The following is an 18,371-nucleotide window of genomic DNA, read 5'->3' as shown; positions in this document are numbered from 1 at the left end:
CCGTGAGGGAAATTTGGTCTCTGCATTTATCCCAATCTGTGAATTAGTGAAACACACACAGCACACTGTGAACACACAGTGAGGCGAAGCACACACTAACCCGGAGCAGTGAGCTGCCTGCTACAGCGGCGCTCGGGGAGCAGTGAGGGGTTAGGTGCCTTGATCAAGGGCACTTCAGCCGTGGTTGTGGGCATGGGAGAGTAGTGCTCAACCACTTCCCCCACCCACATTTTTCCTACTGGTCAGGGATCGAACCAGCAACCCTTCGGTTACAAGCCCGAAGCCCTAACCAGTAGGCCACGGCTGCGCTTTTAATTACATAAAATTACACTATACGTTCACAGTACTTGACTCAGTCAAAGCAAAACGATGACTGGCAAAAAGCAAAAAGATGGCTATGCTGAGTGCAGTCTCTCTTTTTTCCCATTGCATATTGTATTACACTTAAGGAGCTCATTCCTTCACTCAAAAAACCCTGATAGATGAGACTAGCAAACCAACAAAATATTGGCAGTTTTTCTTGCTAGTGAGAGTGAGGTTAACCAATAACGTGACTTTTCTCCTTCAAATAAACTGCTGAATGTAGATATCCTAACAATCCCATAATCAACCCTGCTTCTTAAAAATCCCACCCCCAACTTTTTTTGTTTGCCATGAAGTAATGTCTCCTAGTACTTTCTCTGCCTGCTACTTAAATTTGACCATCAAACATCATACAGATCACACATCAAGCTACAGGTGTCTGCTGCCACCTACAGCTCCACTTCGGTGGGGATGCGCACGACGCCCAGGATCTGGCAGGCGAGCTGTGCGGTGACGGAGGGCTCGAGGCCGGTCAGCTTGTGGTAGACGGTGCGCGGGGCGCGCAGCAGGCGGAGCAGCTCGGGGTTGCACTCGCTCTCGAGCAGCACGGACAGGAAGAGCAGCATGTGCGCCGCCTCGCACACCTCCAACAGGAAGCAACACGACGGGCTGTCCACGAAGTGCGCCTGGTCGATGACGTACACGCACGGCTCCGCCTGCGCCATCTGAGGACGACCAATAAGAGACACAAGGACACAAGCAACATGGTCAGATTGGGGTTTTTTTGGAACAGAAAAAACAGAACATGAATCCTGAGATCTCAAATGGCCTTGATAACAGACACAAGGAAAACACACCTGCCAAACTTAACAACCCAATACACAGTTTACTTAGTAAGACAGCATGCTGTCCCAACCAATAAAAAGCCCATGCATTAATTAAAAGCCAAGTCAAGTTTTTTGGTAAATATAAGTATAAGTATATATACTCTTTTGATCCCCTGAGGGAAATTTGGTCTCTGCATTTATCCCAATCCGTGAATTAGTGAAACACACTCAGCACACAGTGAACACACAGTGAGGTGAAGCACACACTAATCCCGGCGCAGTGAGCTGCCTGCAACAACAGCGGCACTCGGGGAGCAGTGAGGGGTTAGGTGCCTTGCTCAAGGGCACTTCAGCCGTGGCCTACCGGTCGGGGTTCGAACCGGAAACCCTCCGGTTACAAGTCCAAAGCGCTAACCAGTAGGCCACGGCTGCCCAATCATGGAATAAACATCCATTTTGAAAACATTTTTTAACATTTTTAAATAGAATTTTAATTATAATCCGACAGAAATTATTGTTATGAAACTGAATTTTGCTGAATAATCATTATATTTTGATTCTGTTGTTTTCATAATAGTTTGATGTCAGTTACAAGTCCGAAGCGCTAACCAGTAGGCCACGGCTGCCCCACAAAACCTCTGTCTCACAAAACCTCTCATCTTTGTTGAGCAAATGTTTGTGTAACAGGAATTAAGGCTTGACCCATACAGACGCCTGTCCCAAATGTAAGTAGTTGAGTTCGGCAGTTGAAGAAAATAAAAGCCTGGCTAGTTTTTACAGCACACATACTGTATCAGTGTTTTCTAAGTGAATGCGGAGCTGAGGATATCTCTGCTTACGTGGCAGAAAAGCTGCATGATGAAGTCTTTGGTCTCCTTCTCACGAGTCTCGATGTCCATGAGTGAGACTCTGTTTGAAACAGGGAACTACGAGCAGACAAACAAAGGAATCCAGAATAAAACCATCACATCAAAGCCCTTAATGTAACTATTAGTCTTGTGTAACCAATTGTACACAGCCTCAACACAAAAGACATTTCAGTTATGGTGAAATCTGACATTTGGTGAGGAGCATTAACTCTGAAATCACATTTAAAAAACAACAGAAGGTGCAAGAGTCTTGATAAAAGCCCATTCATGGGTCTTCACAGAACAGTCAGTAGGCTTTTGTTCTGTCAGTGTTCATGTTTTGATGCCCTTCTAGACCAAATTTTCTACGCTATCTATCTCCAGTCTCGTATATCACACTCGTTGCCTGACTTTTCACTTTGTGTGTCATCTAAATTCAGACTCTACATGTGTGTGCTGAAGCAGAGGGGTGCAGTAGGCACGCAGCACCTTGACCAGGAGGATCTCGTTGAGCAGGCAGAGGTTCTCCCTCATGTCCGGCTGCTCGATCTGGGATAGGATGACCTTCTCGCGCTCTGCGAAGTTCTTGCACGTCTCCACGGTGAGCAGGAGGGCCAGCAGAGTTTGCAGCGTGTAGTTCTGCTGATGGGTGTCTGTCTTGGCCAACTCACAGGGCATCACTCTGAGGACAAACAGGCCAAAGCAAATCACACAGCGCTCGCATGAACGACAAAATTAAATCTCTCCGGTCAAATTGTCCGATTGAAATTGGCTAATAATAATTGCGTTAGTCCCCCTAACGCAATCTGAATTTGAGAATAAGCCTTAAAATGTAAGCCTAAGCAATCCGTCCTCTGGCTATGTTTTTAAATGTACAGGCTCTACCGTTTGAAAGCTATTAAACAACACGCATAGCCTATGCTACATTTCAAATAGGAAACATTTCAAATAGGAAGCGCACGCTTAAAAAGTCCATGTTAAACAACGAACAAATGAGTGAGGCGGTTCAAACATGGCCAGGCCCAGGCAGACTAGCCTTAAAAGTTTTTTCAGAGGCCAGACGCGATGGATGATGATAAATTGGAGCCGGTCAACTCCACCACCACCAGATAAAAAGCAGAAGTGTCGGGCGTATCGGAATCATGACGTTGGAAGTGGAGTTGCGGGGTTGCGGCCTCTCCAAGACACTGTCATTCTCCGTGTACACTGGACATGCAACATGTGTGGTGTACCCAAAGCATACAGTAGGCCTATGCTTTCTATGTCTATGATCTGCAGGGTTAGGGCCTCCTCGACGAGGAGATTGCTGGTCCGCGCACAATTAAACGGTATCATTGAACTGCGGACCGAAAGAAAAAGAAACTAAACATTTCCCAGAATAGGAAACATTTCTTAATTTATTGTTATCAAATAAATTATAGCCTTAGTGGTGTGAGCGCTCATTCTTGTGTTTGCGCATCTGTGCAAGTTAAACAGTGGAACCACTGGAGATATAACGTGGGTAGCAGCAACAAACAATGTAGCCTTTTTAACCCATTCGCGCTGGATGCTGCATGACGCAACATTGACCCTCCCGCTGGATGCTGCGTAGCGCAACATTGACCCTCCCGCTGGATGCTGCGTAGCGCAGCATGCTTTTTATTTCATGTTTCTAGGTGCTACAGAGGCTTAGATATTACATTTTGGTAGACGTTGACAATTTTTAGTATGTTTTCAGAAAACCCTCAGGAAATAAGGTTATTTAGTCTAGAATGCCATAGGATTCTATAGGCGTTTTTAGCAGGCATTTTAGGAGTAAATGGGTTAAAACAATGAACGAAACGCACTCTTGCTGTTAATGAAAACATAGATACTGGCTAGATCTTGTTAGGCATGTTTACGTAAGTTAGGCTAATGAATATGTTGCATTCTATTCAGCCTGATTATGTCATTCTTTAAAGGGACACCAGGCAAGCCTGATGCTTTTTCTCTACGAAACTCCCCCTCGATCGGTCTGAGGCTCTTTTCCTTTTCTTTGCGTCTTCCGTCAAGGGTTTTCGCTGCTTCTTCGCCGGCTCTGCCATTATACACACGTTTGCAACAATCTCTAGCGTTTCGTTAGCCTGCCTCTGTGCTGTAAACTGATCCTGCTTCGGTCGGCGGGTAGGATACACCGAACTTGCAAGTGGGATATTCTTCCTACAGGCAGTAGGGGCGGGTGAGAGAGCCTTCATTCGCCCCGTAATGAGTCATTTAACCATATACCGACTTACGAAGATGATTAATTAACACGAAAACGTTGCCTGGTGTCCCTTTAAGCTACATAGCCTGTCTCCAGTTTTCCTCAACTTGACTAATTAAGAAGCGATAATAGGATATTTGACCGGCATATCATCAAAATGTCCGGAAAATGAAACCTCTGCCGGGCACTTTGACCGGCACCATTTTTTTCTAGCGGAAACTCTGATGTATGCATGAATGCACATGCACATGCACACACACAGGCACTCACACAGGCACACCCACAAGTACATGCACGCACGCACACAAACACACACACACACACACACACACACACACACACACACACACACACACACACACACACAAACATAAACACGTACATGCACACATGCACACAATTCAAGAATTTCTCAGAATTATGAACAGGCAAGATAGGGGTGGGGTTGTATAAAATGTATTTCACATGTGAAATCTATGAACTAATCATGTTTTGGTACTTGTTGTCTAGCAGATACCAGTGAGAATTGAGTGTGCATAATGCAATTCAGTGAGACAGTTAGAATCCTATATGCCTTTAACCTTTTGTTTCTAGCCAGTAGCCAGACCAGCAGATACCCTAACTTTGCTGGCCAGTAGGTGGCACTCTTCCCTGTGGCCAAAAGCCACTAAACAAATATCAATCCCAATGTCCTATTGCAGTGACACTGTATTGCAGGAGATGTTTTCCTTTGCATGAATGTTAAATTGAGGTCCTGACTCACCATGGTTGTTAAAGATCCCATGGCACTTATCGCAAAGAGTAGGTGGTTCCCTGATTTGCTTTATTTATGTACACATACATAAAGACACACACACATGCACACACACACACACATACACACATACAAAAAAACACACACACACTACACATGCACACACACATACATGCACACACACAACACGCACAAACACGCACACAAACACATAAACACACATACACACACCCACACATACAAACACACCTACATACACAAACACACGCACACACACACACACACAAAAACACACACAAAACACATATACACAAAAACAACCACACACTCTGCACACACTCAATTACAAACACACAAAAAAGGAACAAAGTAGGAAATGAACACAATTTGACAAGCGTAACTTATTTTTCTGGAAAAAATGTGCTTGACTGGGCGGCGGTCATATTTTGTACCGCTCTGCGGTACATCTAGTTAAAGGTGCAGTCAGGGATTTTATGCGATTTCAAGGCCATAAGATTCTTTGTCACATTCATCAATCATCTTCTCACAACCCCTAGATAGATAGATAGATACTGTAGATAGATACTTTATTGATCCCCAAGGGAAATTCAAGGTCCAAGTAGCTTATGACACCACACACAACAACGTAAACAGGAGCTGCTAGCTGCCCATTCTGTGAGTACACTGTAAAACATGGTTTCTGTAGGCAATCCAGGCTCCGAAAACTGGAAACAAACAAAGTGGGGGCAGCCTGTCCCCCAAACAAAAACGAAACCCTGCGTGGAATTTCTCTGGGAATACTGAAGGTAGGGGTGAGTTACCTCTCTGGTGTGTTTCATTTGGTCCTTGGTTAAAATATAATGTACGTTTATTTGCACAAAATCATCTGCTAATAAATTTAAATATCAACATAAACATAAACAAACGTGACATACTGCACAATCCCTGACTGCAGTTTAGCAAAATCCATGTATAAACCTTGGTTAATAATCGAGAAATTATGGTTCACATAAAAAAATAAATAATGTGACAGAAATGGAACCAGAACTAGTGTGAGTGATATGGAGAGAAGTCACCTGAGGCTTCCCCTGCTGGCTCTGTAGACCACTTCAGCCAAGAGATGGCTCTTGCCGTAGCCGCTGCCGCCCCCGAAGATCACAACGTTGTTGTAGGTGTGTGTGTCTGAGGCTCTGCCCTCCAGGAAACTCTTCACCATTCTGGAGTAAAGCTCCATCTCTTTCTCCCGACCTGGCAAGGGTAAAGCGGGACGCCATTCAGCTTATTTTACCTGTCAGTTTTGTTCTGTGTAATCAGGGATGTAGTGGTAAAATAAGAGGTGGGTAAACTATGAATTCTGTGATCACGGTGAAAAAGGCATTCAGAACATGTTTGATGATGGTGGAGGTTATTGTCCAATGTTTATAACAATACCAGTTGTATTAAATGGTTCCTTGAGTGTTGATGAGTGTACATATTGTGAATGTGGATAATACAGTGTGATTTTTGAATGTTAAAAGTTGCAATTAATGAATAAACTCTTTTGAGAGGTGGATAAACTTTCAAAAGAAAGTTTCTGAAATTTCAGAGGTGGATAAACTGTGCTTACTTGCGTTTAGCCTCCACTACATCCCCTGTGTGTAATGCTAAGGCTACACTGAAGGTTCATGTGCACGCACACACACAAATACAGTTATAGGTGGCCAGATGTTGCCACACTGACAGAATATTAAGAACATTTTCTGGATTATGACAGATACCTCTACCATTTCAACTGAGTGAAATCATATGATGCAGTGTTTCCCGTACATTGACTTATTTGTGGTGGCCCACCACAATATCAACATTGACCACCACACAATGATTTTCCAGGTTGTACTAAATTGTGCTTAAATCTGGTTAGCATCATAACCACGCTGCACTAATTTGCAACTGTTGCATTCAAGTTAATTCTGCAAACCTACCACCACAAATAGAATTAAATTCTGTGGGAAACACTGTGATGAATTAGTTACAGATAATTAATCAGCAGCTGACAAGTACTGACTCACCGAGAAGTGGATACTCTTTCTGTCTCTCCACGGACATGGGGGACTGACCGACAGTTCTTCAAAAACATAAACAAGATACAGATGAAGATGAAGACTTAGAAAATCCATCAGTCACAGTCACTAGAGAACTACTGCAACACCTTAGCTTGTACTGTAAATCTGTCAGTCACAGTCACTAGAGAACTACTGCAACACCTTAGCTTGTACTGTAAATCCATCAGTCACAGTCACTAGAGAACTACTGCAACACCTTAGCTTGTACTGTAAATTCATCAGTCACAGTCACTACAGAACTACTGCAACACCTTAGCTTGTACTGTAAATTTATCAGTCACAGTCACTAGAGAACTACTGCAACACCTTAGCTTGTTCTGTAAATTCCACGTGAGATAAGAAAGTCATTGTGGAATGAATGGGATTAATGAGGCGTTGGTGCAGTCATGACACAACAAGTGGTGTGAGTGAGTTTTGCAGAACATTCAGTCAAATAATGGCCATATAATGAGGTCTGCTGAAATCTTTGTCACGTTTTCTGAAGAGTAATTGCACTGAAATACCTCAGCGAGCACATCAAAATACCAAACATAGTTTCTCCAACCAATTCACTTCAAACAACAACAGCATACTCCAAATGCCTAACGCCCCCATTCCCAGCCATGCCATAAGGCCACATGCTGCAGTTCCAGCTCATGCCTGAGGCTGTAGGGGGCATTTCCCACTCACATCCTGACTTTCCTGGCGGTGAACTGGTAGATGGGCCCGGGGTCTCTGACCCCCTTCATGGCCTTCTTGGGCAGCTCAGTGAAGTAGGCCTGGGGCAGTCTGGAGTAGTTGTGCGTCTCTGTGTCACATGACACCATGCCGGGGTAGTGCATCATCAGACGTGCCGCCAGGTTCACCTTTTTACCAATCACTGCATGGCACAGGATCAGATAACATTAACATTACATTACATTACATTACATTACAATACATTACAATATGTTACATTACAATACATTACAATATACAGTATCGTAGTATAGTGTAGGATTGTTATATTATAACTATAGCATAGTTAGTAACATAGTATAGTATAGTAGGCCTACAGTTTAGTAGTTGGTATTAGTATGGCTTTAAAGGAGAATTCCGGTGTGATTTTGACCTAAAGTGTTTTGAAACATGATACCGAGACAGTATCTTCTCAAAGTTTAGCGTTTGCAGCCATCTTGAATTTAGTCACGATAAGTTGAGCGACGAGTAAGAATGAACAGGTATGATAAGGGATAAGATTCCAAAAATAATTCTGTGGAAATGCATGGATTCCAGTTGCTGCTACTGGAAGAAACTGTAATCCATGCATTTCCACAGAATTATTTTTGGAATCTGATCCCTTATCATACCTGTTCATTCTTACTCGTCGCTCGACTTATCGTGACTAAAGATGGCTGCAAACGCTAAACTTCGTGAAGATACTGTCTGTATAAATCGTCTTGTAAGTAAACTACCAGTGCTTTTTCAAAGTTCTCAATGTCTCGTTTTAAATGTCAGGGCCCTCGGAAGTCTACCAATGAAGTGTGGAGATACATTGAGCCTCGTAAATGGTGTAAAACAGTGATTTATTTGCATGGCTATGCCGATGCCGAGGCACCACCATTGACCGCCTTGTTGGTAGCATCGGCTAACTAGCGCCAGATTTCGGAGTGCAGGGGACAGGCCGAGATGGGCTATGAGACATACGTTCACACTCGGTATCATGTTTCAAAACACTTTAGGTCAAAATCACACCGGAATTCTCCTTTAAGAAATGTGTGTGTAAGTGTGCGGGTGCATGAGTGTCCATGCATATGTACCTGTGTACTCATGCCGTAGTGTATGCCCAACAACTCCACAGAAGACAGGCCCTGTGGTCACTCCAACAGAGACCGTCCTGAAACCGTGCACAGCAGAAACACATCAGAGAAACACATCAGACAGAGAGACAGCATCAAGAATCCCGTCAAAGAGAGAGAAATGTGCCACAGAGAGAGAGACAGCATCAAGAATCCCGTCACAGAGAGAGAAATGTGCCAGAGAGAGACAGCATCAAGAATCCCGTCACAGAGAGAGAAATGTGCCAGAGAGAGAGACAGCATCAAGAATCCCGTCACAGAGAGAGAAATGTGCCAGAGAGAGAGAGAGACAGCATCAAGAATCCCGTCACAGAGAGAGAAATGTGCCAGAGAGAGAGAGAGACAGCATCAAGAATCCCGTCACAGAGAGAGAATGTGCCAGAGAGAGAGAGAGACAGCATCAACAATCCCGTCACAGAGAGAATGTGCCAGAGAGAGAGAGAGACAGCATCAAGAATCCCGTCACAGAGAGAATGTGCCAGAGAGAGAGAGAGACAGCATCAAGAATCCCGTCACAGAGAGAGAATGTGCCAGAGAGAGAGAGAGACAGCATCAAGAATCCCGTCATAGAGAGAATGTGCCAGAGAGAGAGAGAGACAGCATCAAGAATCCCGTCACAGAGAGAATGTGCCAGAGAGAGAGAGAGACAGCATCAAGAATCCCGTCACAGAGAGAATGTGCCAGAGAGAGAGAGAGACAGCATCAAGAATCCCGTCACAGAGAGAGAAATGTGCCAGAGAGAGAGAGAGACAGCATCAAGAATCCCGTCACAGAGAGAGAAATGTGCCAGAGAGAGAGAGAGACAGCATCAAGAATCCCGTCACAGAGAGAGAAATGTGCCAGAGAGAGAGAGAGACAGCATCAAGAATCCCGTCACAGAGAGAGAGAAGCATCACACAGAACACTCCTTTGTTCCTTCTGCTGTCTCTCTATTCTAAACGGCAGGAGGAAAAAGTAGTTTACCCATTATTTGATCAGGATGTGCATTATGTTATTTATTATACTGTGTATTTGTGGGTTTTTTTTGTTGTTGTTGTAATTTTGTGTGCTTCTACTGCTGTGAAACAAATTGCCCCACTGGGGGACAAATAAAGGCATTGATTGATTGATTGATTGACTCATACATGTGTCGATGCCTGTGAATTCCAGCACACTAAAACATGACCAACTAGCTGGTCTAGAGGCGCTCTGTTCTGCCATGTTAATTCCAGCACACTAAAACATGACCAACTAGCTGGTCTAGAGTCTCTCTGTTCTGTGCGTGTTGGGCACATTTTGCACAGGACCTGCGGTCCCCTCTGATTGGCTGACCTTAAGCTCCGGATCTCCTTCTGGCAGCTCTCGTAGGCACCGTAGGCCGCCTGCAGGGCATGGGTGCTCTCGTCCTCCCGCTTGTCCCCGGGCAGGCCGAACAAACACAGAAACGTACAGCCCTGACCGGAACACAGCACAGCAACACTGGCCTTACATGAGCTCATATCAGATGTCAACAACACTAATATTCAACCTCTCAAAATCAATGCAATGGAATGGGGGTTGACAAATATGCATTGTAAAGAAGCTAATTCATTTCCTATTTTAAAAGGCAGTATGAAGAACTATAAAAAATATACTTGCAAACCCTATTAACTACACCGTGATTATTTAAGTTGAAGTTAAATAATAACCTCATACACTACATTTTGTACATTTGAAATCTTATAGCCAATGCCTTATAGCATGTCTTACAGAATTCTTCACATTCCTCTAGGGGGACTGAGCCAGCTGTGATTTACCTTGTCGAACATGAACACCTTGTTGATTCGGCCATGGTGCTTGACCATCTGCTTGCTGAGGCTGATGGCGGCCACGTGGATGGCCAGGCACTGCTCGGCATCGGCCTCAGTGCCTTTGAACTGCAGGTTGACAAACACAATAGTGGCCGGCCTCATCTCCGACAGGTACTCCAACGGCTGGTTGGCATCGATCTGACAGACAGAGAGAGCAGGCTCTGGGATGCAAGCTCAGCACATTGGTAAACTGAGAGGGTATGTCTGTTTCTTTTTTCTTTTGGTTTTGTTTTCTCTCTAGCTATCTATATATCATATTTTTTTCATTATCATTATATCCTTCCTTTTGTCCTTCTTTTTCCACTGTTCTTCTTTTCTGATTTGAAGTGGAATAAGAGAGGACAGTTTGGTTAAGACCCAGAGTTCAATGCATTTAAGAACAGTCTATTCCTCAGAGAATTACATTCTAGCTAAAACCTGCCTGTCATGCTATTTGAACATTTACAGATATGATAAAGTACTGTAACCCCTCGAGGGTCACTGATATGACGCAGTCGTCATGACTCTCTCTAAATCATGTTACCTTCTGCAGTACAGTCTTCATGATGTACTTTTGAAGAAACTTTTCACGCTCCTCATTGGGCATCAGTCTGGAGGCTTTTCTCACACAACCTGAATTCATTCACGAATGGTCATCAGAGTGGAACAGTACAATATTATCAGAGTCAGATCAAATTAAAAGTGTCTTGAAAGTATAATGAATTCACTCAGCTGACTTTTCTTACCCTGAATCTTGTCTTCATGCTCCACATTGTTGCCAACGGATTCCATATATTTCTCCACAGAAAAAGTTGGGTCCCGCTTGATGTATCGCACCTGTTTGGAGATTAGCAAGGAAATTGGATTTAATTTCATCTCCATGCACAGTGTCTGATAGCATCTCGACTATAAGTCTCTAAAACATAAAACAATCTAGTGCTAAGAAAATGGGAGCAACTACCAATTAAGCACTAGGACAAAGAGGTGACCAGTGCTCACCAATTAAGCACTATGACAGTGAGGTGAGCAGTGCTCACCAATTAAGCACTATGACAGAGAGGTGACCAGTGCTCACCAATTAAGCACTATGACAGAGAGGTGACCAGTCACCAATTAAGCACTATGACAGAGAGGTGACCAGTGCTCACCAATTAAGCACTATGACAGAGAGGTGACCAGTGCTCACCAATTAAGCACTATGACAGAGAGGTGACCAGTCACCAATTAAGCACTATGACAGAGAGGTGACCAGTGCTCACCAATTAAGCACTATGAGAGAGAGGTGACCAGTGCTCAGGGGGAGATGAAAGATATGACTGGTCTAACCTTCACAGCACGTTCATCCTCAAAGTGGTCAACTGCTATGTTGGCTCGGTCACACAGCTCCCAGGCATTAGGCGACAGGATGATGTTGCCAGCGACAGCCAATCCCTCAGCCAGCCGCACCTCATCCACAGCTCGTCCAATCACCACAAAGTACTGATTCTCTTCATTTCCCATGATCACTTTGGACAGTTTTCCTGCTGATATGCCTGCACAGAAAAAGAAGCATGAAACGGAATAGACTTTCAGATACAATTAAATAGCGATTCATAACAATTCCTTCACACATAACTATGAAGATATGAGATTTTAATGAGCACATAAAATTTTCAGTCATTCAAAATATCATAAGTAGTGTAAAGGGACATTTATGCAAGTGTCTATGATTTAATGTCGCTTTAAGTGTGTCTTTCTTTAATGCTTGTTTTAACCCTAGTGTCTATGAGCCTCTAATCAATGACAATTTCTATCTAATGTGATAAGCAATACCATTTTTTAATTGATGTATTCCTTTATTGTTGCAAGGATCCTCTTTAACATGCAAAGGTCATTGATCATTACGAAAAAGTTGTGCTTGCCTGCCATCATGACCATCATGAGCTTGCCTGCCCTTGCACTACTATGCCTAACCCTAGACTGACTGTAAAAACCCCTAAGCTTCTTAAAGAGCTCTGTGGTGAACTGATGATGTATGAAATCTAGAAGATATGCTGTGCACCTATTTTAACTCGCAACACAGAGCCGACATCTGTCTCTCGAACACCACAGTTGGCCTGAATGTTAAGGCCGCATTTGACAACCATAGAGATGAGCTCACTGATTCGTGATCGCTCCACTGTCCACAGAGCCAAAATGGCGTCCCCTGTGAAGACAAATATCAGATGTGACGTACTGTATAGTCAAGCCCAGAAACCTGTGAACTAAATATGTTGATGCCTATAGACTGATTTACAGTGCAAACCAGGTACATTAACTTCATAACATCAGTTTATTCACAGATTCAGATTATTATTAATTGGATGGGCTGTTACCCGCATAGTTTAGAATATCTCCTCCTGCAGCCAAGATATCTGCAAAAATAGTCAGTGTTTAGTGTGGCATCTGAGTTTAGAGCAGCTGTATGTTGTGCTAACTGCCAAAGAGTGGCACATAACCAACAATATAGTAGCCTCCCGGGAGACCCTATAACTATAGCTTACGAGATACTATATCTCCAATGTAGCTGTTGAGAGTGCGGGTCAACTCATCAGCTCCATAGCCCTTCTTGCTACACATACTGAATCTCTCAGTTAATGCAGTAAACCCTAAACAAATCAAAACGTGTGTGTTAAATAAATATATAATAAGGTTATAGTAATGTTGTAACAGTCCATATACTAGCCTACATGTAGTTGTAAACAACGCTATGATAACCTATATAACAAGCTAAGTTAGCATTGCTTTGACAGGTATCTATACCATAGTGCTAGCTATGATAGTTAGCCTGGCTTGGCAATCTTTCTAGTTAAATTTATGCTAACGTTATTCGTTGGTAACTTTAAGAGCAAAATTGACCACAGACCTGACACATCTGCAAATAATAACACGCCATTGAAGTGTTCCACATAAGGTATCCTCCTGAAGTCACTGTAGACGACCAAATCGGGTACATGTGCCGCAATACTACTAATCTTGTTTTTGCTATCCCCCTGTTTGCTACCCCCCTTTACTTTGCCCATGTTAATTCGCGCTAGTTTAACCTAGCCTTAACATTAGACCATTAAAATAGCTAAATTAGCCTAATTAAATCGGTCTTTTGATCCAGTCAATCTAGCTAATGTCAGCCAAAGACATCCAAGCTTGTCAGCACCAATGTGCCACAAATCAAAAGCAGACGAGATTAGTTTTCACAAATAAGGTGCCACATAATCAACTCTCTGTTGCTAAGCATGAACTGCTGTTGCATCGATCGTTCATTCATTGGAACGCCTCAGAACTTGAGTTGAATGAGAAGGCCTAGGCTAACGTAGGGTGTCTTGTGTAATCCTGCTGGATTTTCTTGTAAAAATTGATTTTTTTGTTGTTGTTGCATATTTTGCTAGTATAGAGTCTAAGGAACAAGATTATTTTGTCTTCAAATTTTCACAATCCATTTTCACACTTAGATTTTCTATAATGCTAAGTCTGGGACTATCACTTGGGGGTCAAATGGGAGGAAATACTGGTAAAGGGTATTTTTTTATTAGGCTACTACTTATATACTTATTGCTACTTATATTAGCTTACTCATGCCACACTGCCCTACCCTTTCCACCCTTCTCCATTCATTCATTCAATTAATCAATCAATCAATCAGTCAATCAAACTTTATTTATAGCCCCTATGATATAGCCCAATGTTGAAATACAAGGTGCATTGGCTATGGCCAACTCCATTGTCTTTTCCACACTCTGCTCCATTGTCTATATTCTTATTCATGCTTAAACATTTCCATACTGAACATGATGTAAATGAAAAGTGCATTATAAATCAAATGTATTATTATTTATTATTATTATTATTATTATTATTATCATTACTACCCAAGACTGCCATGCAGTGAAAACCACACAGAGAGCAGGCAGTGATACCAATATTGGCTCATTTATTGGCACGTAGAACACACTGATGCATAAATCGGTTGAGTTGAGTAATGTGTAGCGTTTTTCATCTATCAACAGGTTCCACACACTGCCCAGCAGGTTGTTATAATGGAACTCACTATTTGGGACGTCCTTCTCCTGAAATAGACACAGAAACTCACATCAACAGTGGAGTCAACAGTAATGACCATTTCAACAATGAGGAGTTTGAGTGACGGCTTAAAATAATCATATGATCCCCAACCACCAAGTGCTTTAAATAAAAATAGATTTATCATAATCATCCTATATTACAGAGTTTTAAATGCCTTAGGCTAAACAAATATAAGGGTAATACATCTTCCTTACAGCACATAAGGTACAGTACCTCAGCATAATCCAAGTCTCACTATCTAGTTATCCATCTAAAATGTTTAAAAATAGGCAAATGTGGTCCTCTAGTGGGGATGTCCTCTAATTGCGGCTTTATAAGCAGCTGAGGAGTAGGCCTGGATTGTCAAAAATCAACACAGATAATAAGCAGCATCCAAAAAGATATTTCTGTGTTGTCCATTAGGAATAGTGTCATCAGCAGTAGCATTTAGCCATTATCTTTACCCCCAAAGCACTTTTACTTGGATCATTTTAATCATGAAGGCCTCAATATAGTCCTGTGGGGTGGAGTTGACATGACATCCAGATGCTTAATTCGGGTGTCTGCCTCCCTCTTCACATAAGCTTGAGCGTCCTGCAGCAACGCAAACATGCCTCTGTGCTTTCCAGGAAGACGGTCAAGAATTCCAGGAAACAAGTTGTAGAGCTGGAAGAGATCAACAACCCTCAGATCGTTATCAAACTCAAGCAGATCAAAAATGTGTGTGGTGTTCAATTATACAGCAAATGTGACGCTGTGATGTTATTCGTAATCACTTACAGACTTCACACACTTCCCACAAGTATTTACACTCATTTGACAACACAGTTATGAAGAAAAATGTTTCTGGACCTTTTGCGCATCTTAGTTCTGTGATTATTATTTAATGAATGTAAATAAATACATCAAAATGGCTGTAACAAATACACCAAATAGGTGATGAGTAGAGAAATTAATGTTTACAGAACATAAGTTTGTAAACCCCCCCCAAAAAAAAATAAAATAAAAATGAACGAACGAACAATTCATAGCCTAGTAATGTCATGGCTAATAATACCCTATATTATTTTTGCCACCTTTGTAACATTTTAGTTTTAGTTTACCGTGGTGTATGACTTTAAACAGCGAGTGTGCTTGGTATGATGATCAGTTCCTCTAATGCAGGGCAGGGCTCTCAAGTTTTGAGGACAGGCAAGAGTGACATTCCCCGTCGACAATCCCCAATTTTTTGTAATTATTCCATATCTACTGTAGTCATATCAGAACCTGAAGTAGCCTACAATCCAAATGCAAGCATGAAACTTCAGAGTATTACCTTTCATTTGAGGCCAAGATTATGCTTATGTGGGGTTCATATGCAGTAAGCATTTGATTGCCAGTATGCATTTTGGATAACCCAAAGTCCTATGGGAAGTTTTCATAGGGCATTTTACCAAATGCATGAGCATACCTTGGCAAATAATGGTCTAAAGTACTCATGTTGTCATTCTATATTGATCTACTTTTGCACACAGCATGACAAGACCTAATGCTAGGACTCAAGTCATATCAAGTCAAGACCTAGAGGGCTGAAATGTGGTCAGTTCAAAGATGCTTGTTATCCGGTAGAAAAATAAAAGAATAATCTAGCCTTTGTAACTTTGTGACAGTATATCACACAGTTATTCTAATTGTTTTCCAACAGTGTCTCAGCTTTCCAAAAGAGAGCAGACGTTTGATTATTGGCTAAAGTATGTAGGAGCAATGCCCTCCTAAGTCAAAATGGGGCAAAAGTATAATTTATAATTGCTCGGATCTGCAAAAGAAATGATTTGACACATGGCACTGACAATTCAATAATGGGCCTTTTCACCACTTCTGAGCATCCACTAACCTGGACCTTTTGGGGGGCTTTCCTCTCAGGGTGAATGAGAGGATGCTTAATTGTTTTTTACCAGACATTTTTGAATACAGATGCAATGATTAATGCATCCACGGCCAGGATATAATTATATAATATGACGTGATTTTAAAAGTGACCCATAACAATAGGCTATGCAATACACTTTAATTTGTTTAGTGCTAATAAAATGATTAAGCCTATTTGGAGAGAGAGATGTTTAGAATGTGACAATATGTCAGTCATCGTGTGAACGAAAGTATGACTAGGCATAGGCTAGGCCTACTTGTTCTGAGCAAGTGTTGTCAATGAACAGGCTGTGAAACTGTTGGCTAAGTTACAGACAGTCCTGAACTGATGCTAATTATCTGGGAAACATTCTCTATAGCAGCAGTCACGTTGTCATTGTTTGTGTCAATCAAGTTGTGGATTTGTTGTAACATTAAAAGATGACTTACTCTGTGCTGAAACCATGAACTGATGCTCGAAGCTCCAAGGTGAACGAAACTTGGAAGAAGTAAGTAACAGGTTCACGTTCAATAATTCACGTTCAACAATTCCAGGATACGCGTTTTTCATTGGTTGTTGCGTTAAATCTTACCCATATACAATACAGTTATTTTCTGATTGGCTATTGTGTAGCCCCTCTCGCTATTTTTGATTGGCTGATAAGTGGCAGGCTCAACTCCAGGGGAGCCGCGCTAAATTCCTGCCGGTTCCATAGTGAGACCGGCGCGGTCCCATTGACTGAGGAGACCAAGCCCTACACAGCATTCCGCACTCGCCAGGGCCTGTACCACTTCAATGTCATGCCATTTGGCCTGCAGGGGGCGCCGGCCACTTTTCAGCGGCTGATGGACATTGTGCTCTCTGGAACTGAGTTGTTTGCAGCTGCCTATTTGGATGACATTGTGGTGTACAGCGCCACCTGGGGGGAACATTTGCAACACCTGGAGGAGGTGCTCAACAAGCTCAAGCAGGCAGGCCTCACCATTCATCCCCGGAAGTGCGCCATTGCCCAGGAGGAGGTTCGCTACCTGGGGTATGTGCTGGGTCGGGGGGTCATCCGGCCACAGCAGGACAAAGTGGAGGCGGTGCGGAACTGCCAGAGACCTCGGACCAAGAAGGCTGTCCGGTCATTTCTTGGCCTGGTAGGTTGGTACCGGAAGTTCATTCCGGATTTTGCTAGCCGAGCATCACCTCTTACTGACCTCACCCGAAAGGACGGCAATCCTCAGGGTCAGTGGGGGGAGGAGCAGGAGAGGGCCTTTGTGGACCTGAAAGGGGCTCTTTGCAAGGGCCCTGTGCTTCAGAGTCCTGATGAGCTAGAGACATGAGACGTTTGAGACATGAGACGTTTGAGACATGAGACGTGGCCAGAGACATTTTGGGCGCTGCCGCAGCATATTAAATATATAAATAGTTTTTCTGCGTGAGAAATACAATGTGTGGCGGGAGAGCGTGACAAAAGACTGAAATGAGTGACTGTCACTCTCAATGCGTGACACTTGAGAGCCCTGATTCTATGACACAGAAGAGAGAAGGAGACACAGACACTCTCGCGCGCACACACACACACGCGCGACACAGGGGAAAGTCCAACACGGGAGTAAATCGCCTCGGCGCTACAGAACTAGCCTATATAGCCTATAGCCACCTAGCAGAGTGGAGTTTTAAATAACAACATGCATCGGTTCATGTATGCTAAGGAGAACGAATCATTGAAAACTCAAAT

The 18,371-nt window shown here is 42.9% G+C and overlaps 1 protein-coding gene across 1 annotated transcript in view; it reads right to left on the bottom strand.

Annotated features, from left to right (window-relative positions):
* Positions 1-13,721, bottom strand: part of LOC143121408 (adenylate cyclase type 10-like) — a 35,245-nt gene extending 21,524 nt beyond the window's left edge. The window contains exons 1-16 of the mRNA XM_076281769.1: positions 13,565-13,721; positions 13,203-13,307; positions 13,035-13,073; positions 12,722-12,865; positions 12,007-12,212; positions 11,427-11,517; positions 11,225-11,313; positions 10,648-10,839; positions 10,184-10,305; positions 8,834-8,910; positions 7,725-7,914; positions 7,002-7,057; positions 6,030-6,201; positions 2,468-2,660; positions 1,970-2,056; positions 757-1,028 (exon numbers count right to left, since the gene is read on the bottom strand). Of these exons, the coding sequence (XP_076137884.1) occupies positions 757-1,028; positions 1,970-2,056; positions 2,468-2,660; positions 6,030-6,201; positions 7,002-7,057; positions 7,725-7,914; positions 8,834-8,910; positions 10,184-10,305; positions 10,648-10,839; positions 11,225-11,313; positions 11,427-11,517; positions 12,007-12,212; positions 12,722-12,865; positions 13,035-13,073; positions 13,203-13,307; positions 13,565-13,721 (2,192 nt within the window). The remainder of the gene's footprint in view (positions 1-756; positions 1,029-1,969; positions 2,057-2,467; positions 2,661-6,029; positions 6,202-7,001; positions 7,058-7,724; positions 7,915-8,833; positions 8,911-10,183; positions 10,306-10,647; positions 10,840-11,224; positions 11,314-11,426; positions 11,518-12,006; positions 12,213-12,721; positions 12,866-13,034; positions 13,074-13,202; positions 13,308-13,564) is intronic.
* Between the last annotated feature and the right edge of the window lie 4,650 nt (positions 13,722-18,371).

Source organism: Alosa pseudoharengus, unplaced genomic scaffold, assembly GCF_046254945.1.
Source record: "Alosa pseudoharengus isolate Yale_2024_CS ecotype anadromous, Long Island Sound unplaced genomic scaffold, YU_APseudo_1.1 YU_APseudo_1.1_scf_13, whole genome shotgun sequence".
NCBI lineage: Eukaryota > Metazoa > Chordata > Actinopteri > Clupeiformes > Clupeidae > Alosa > Alosa pseudoharengus.
The sequence above is the reverse complement of the archived record's forward strand: the minus strand, read 5'-3'. Positions and strand labels throughout refer to the sequence as shown.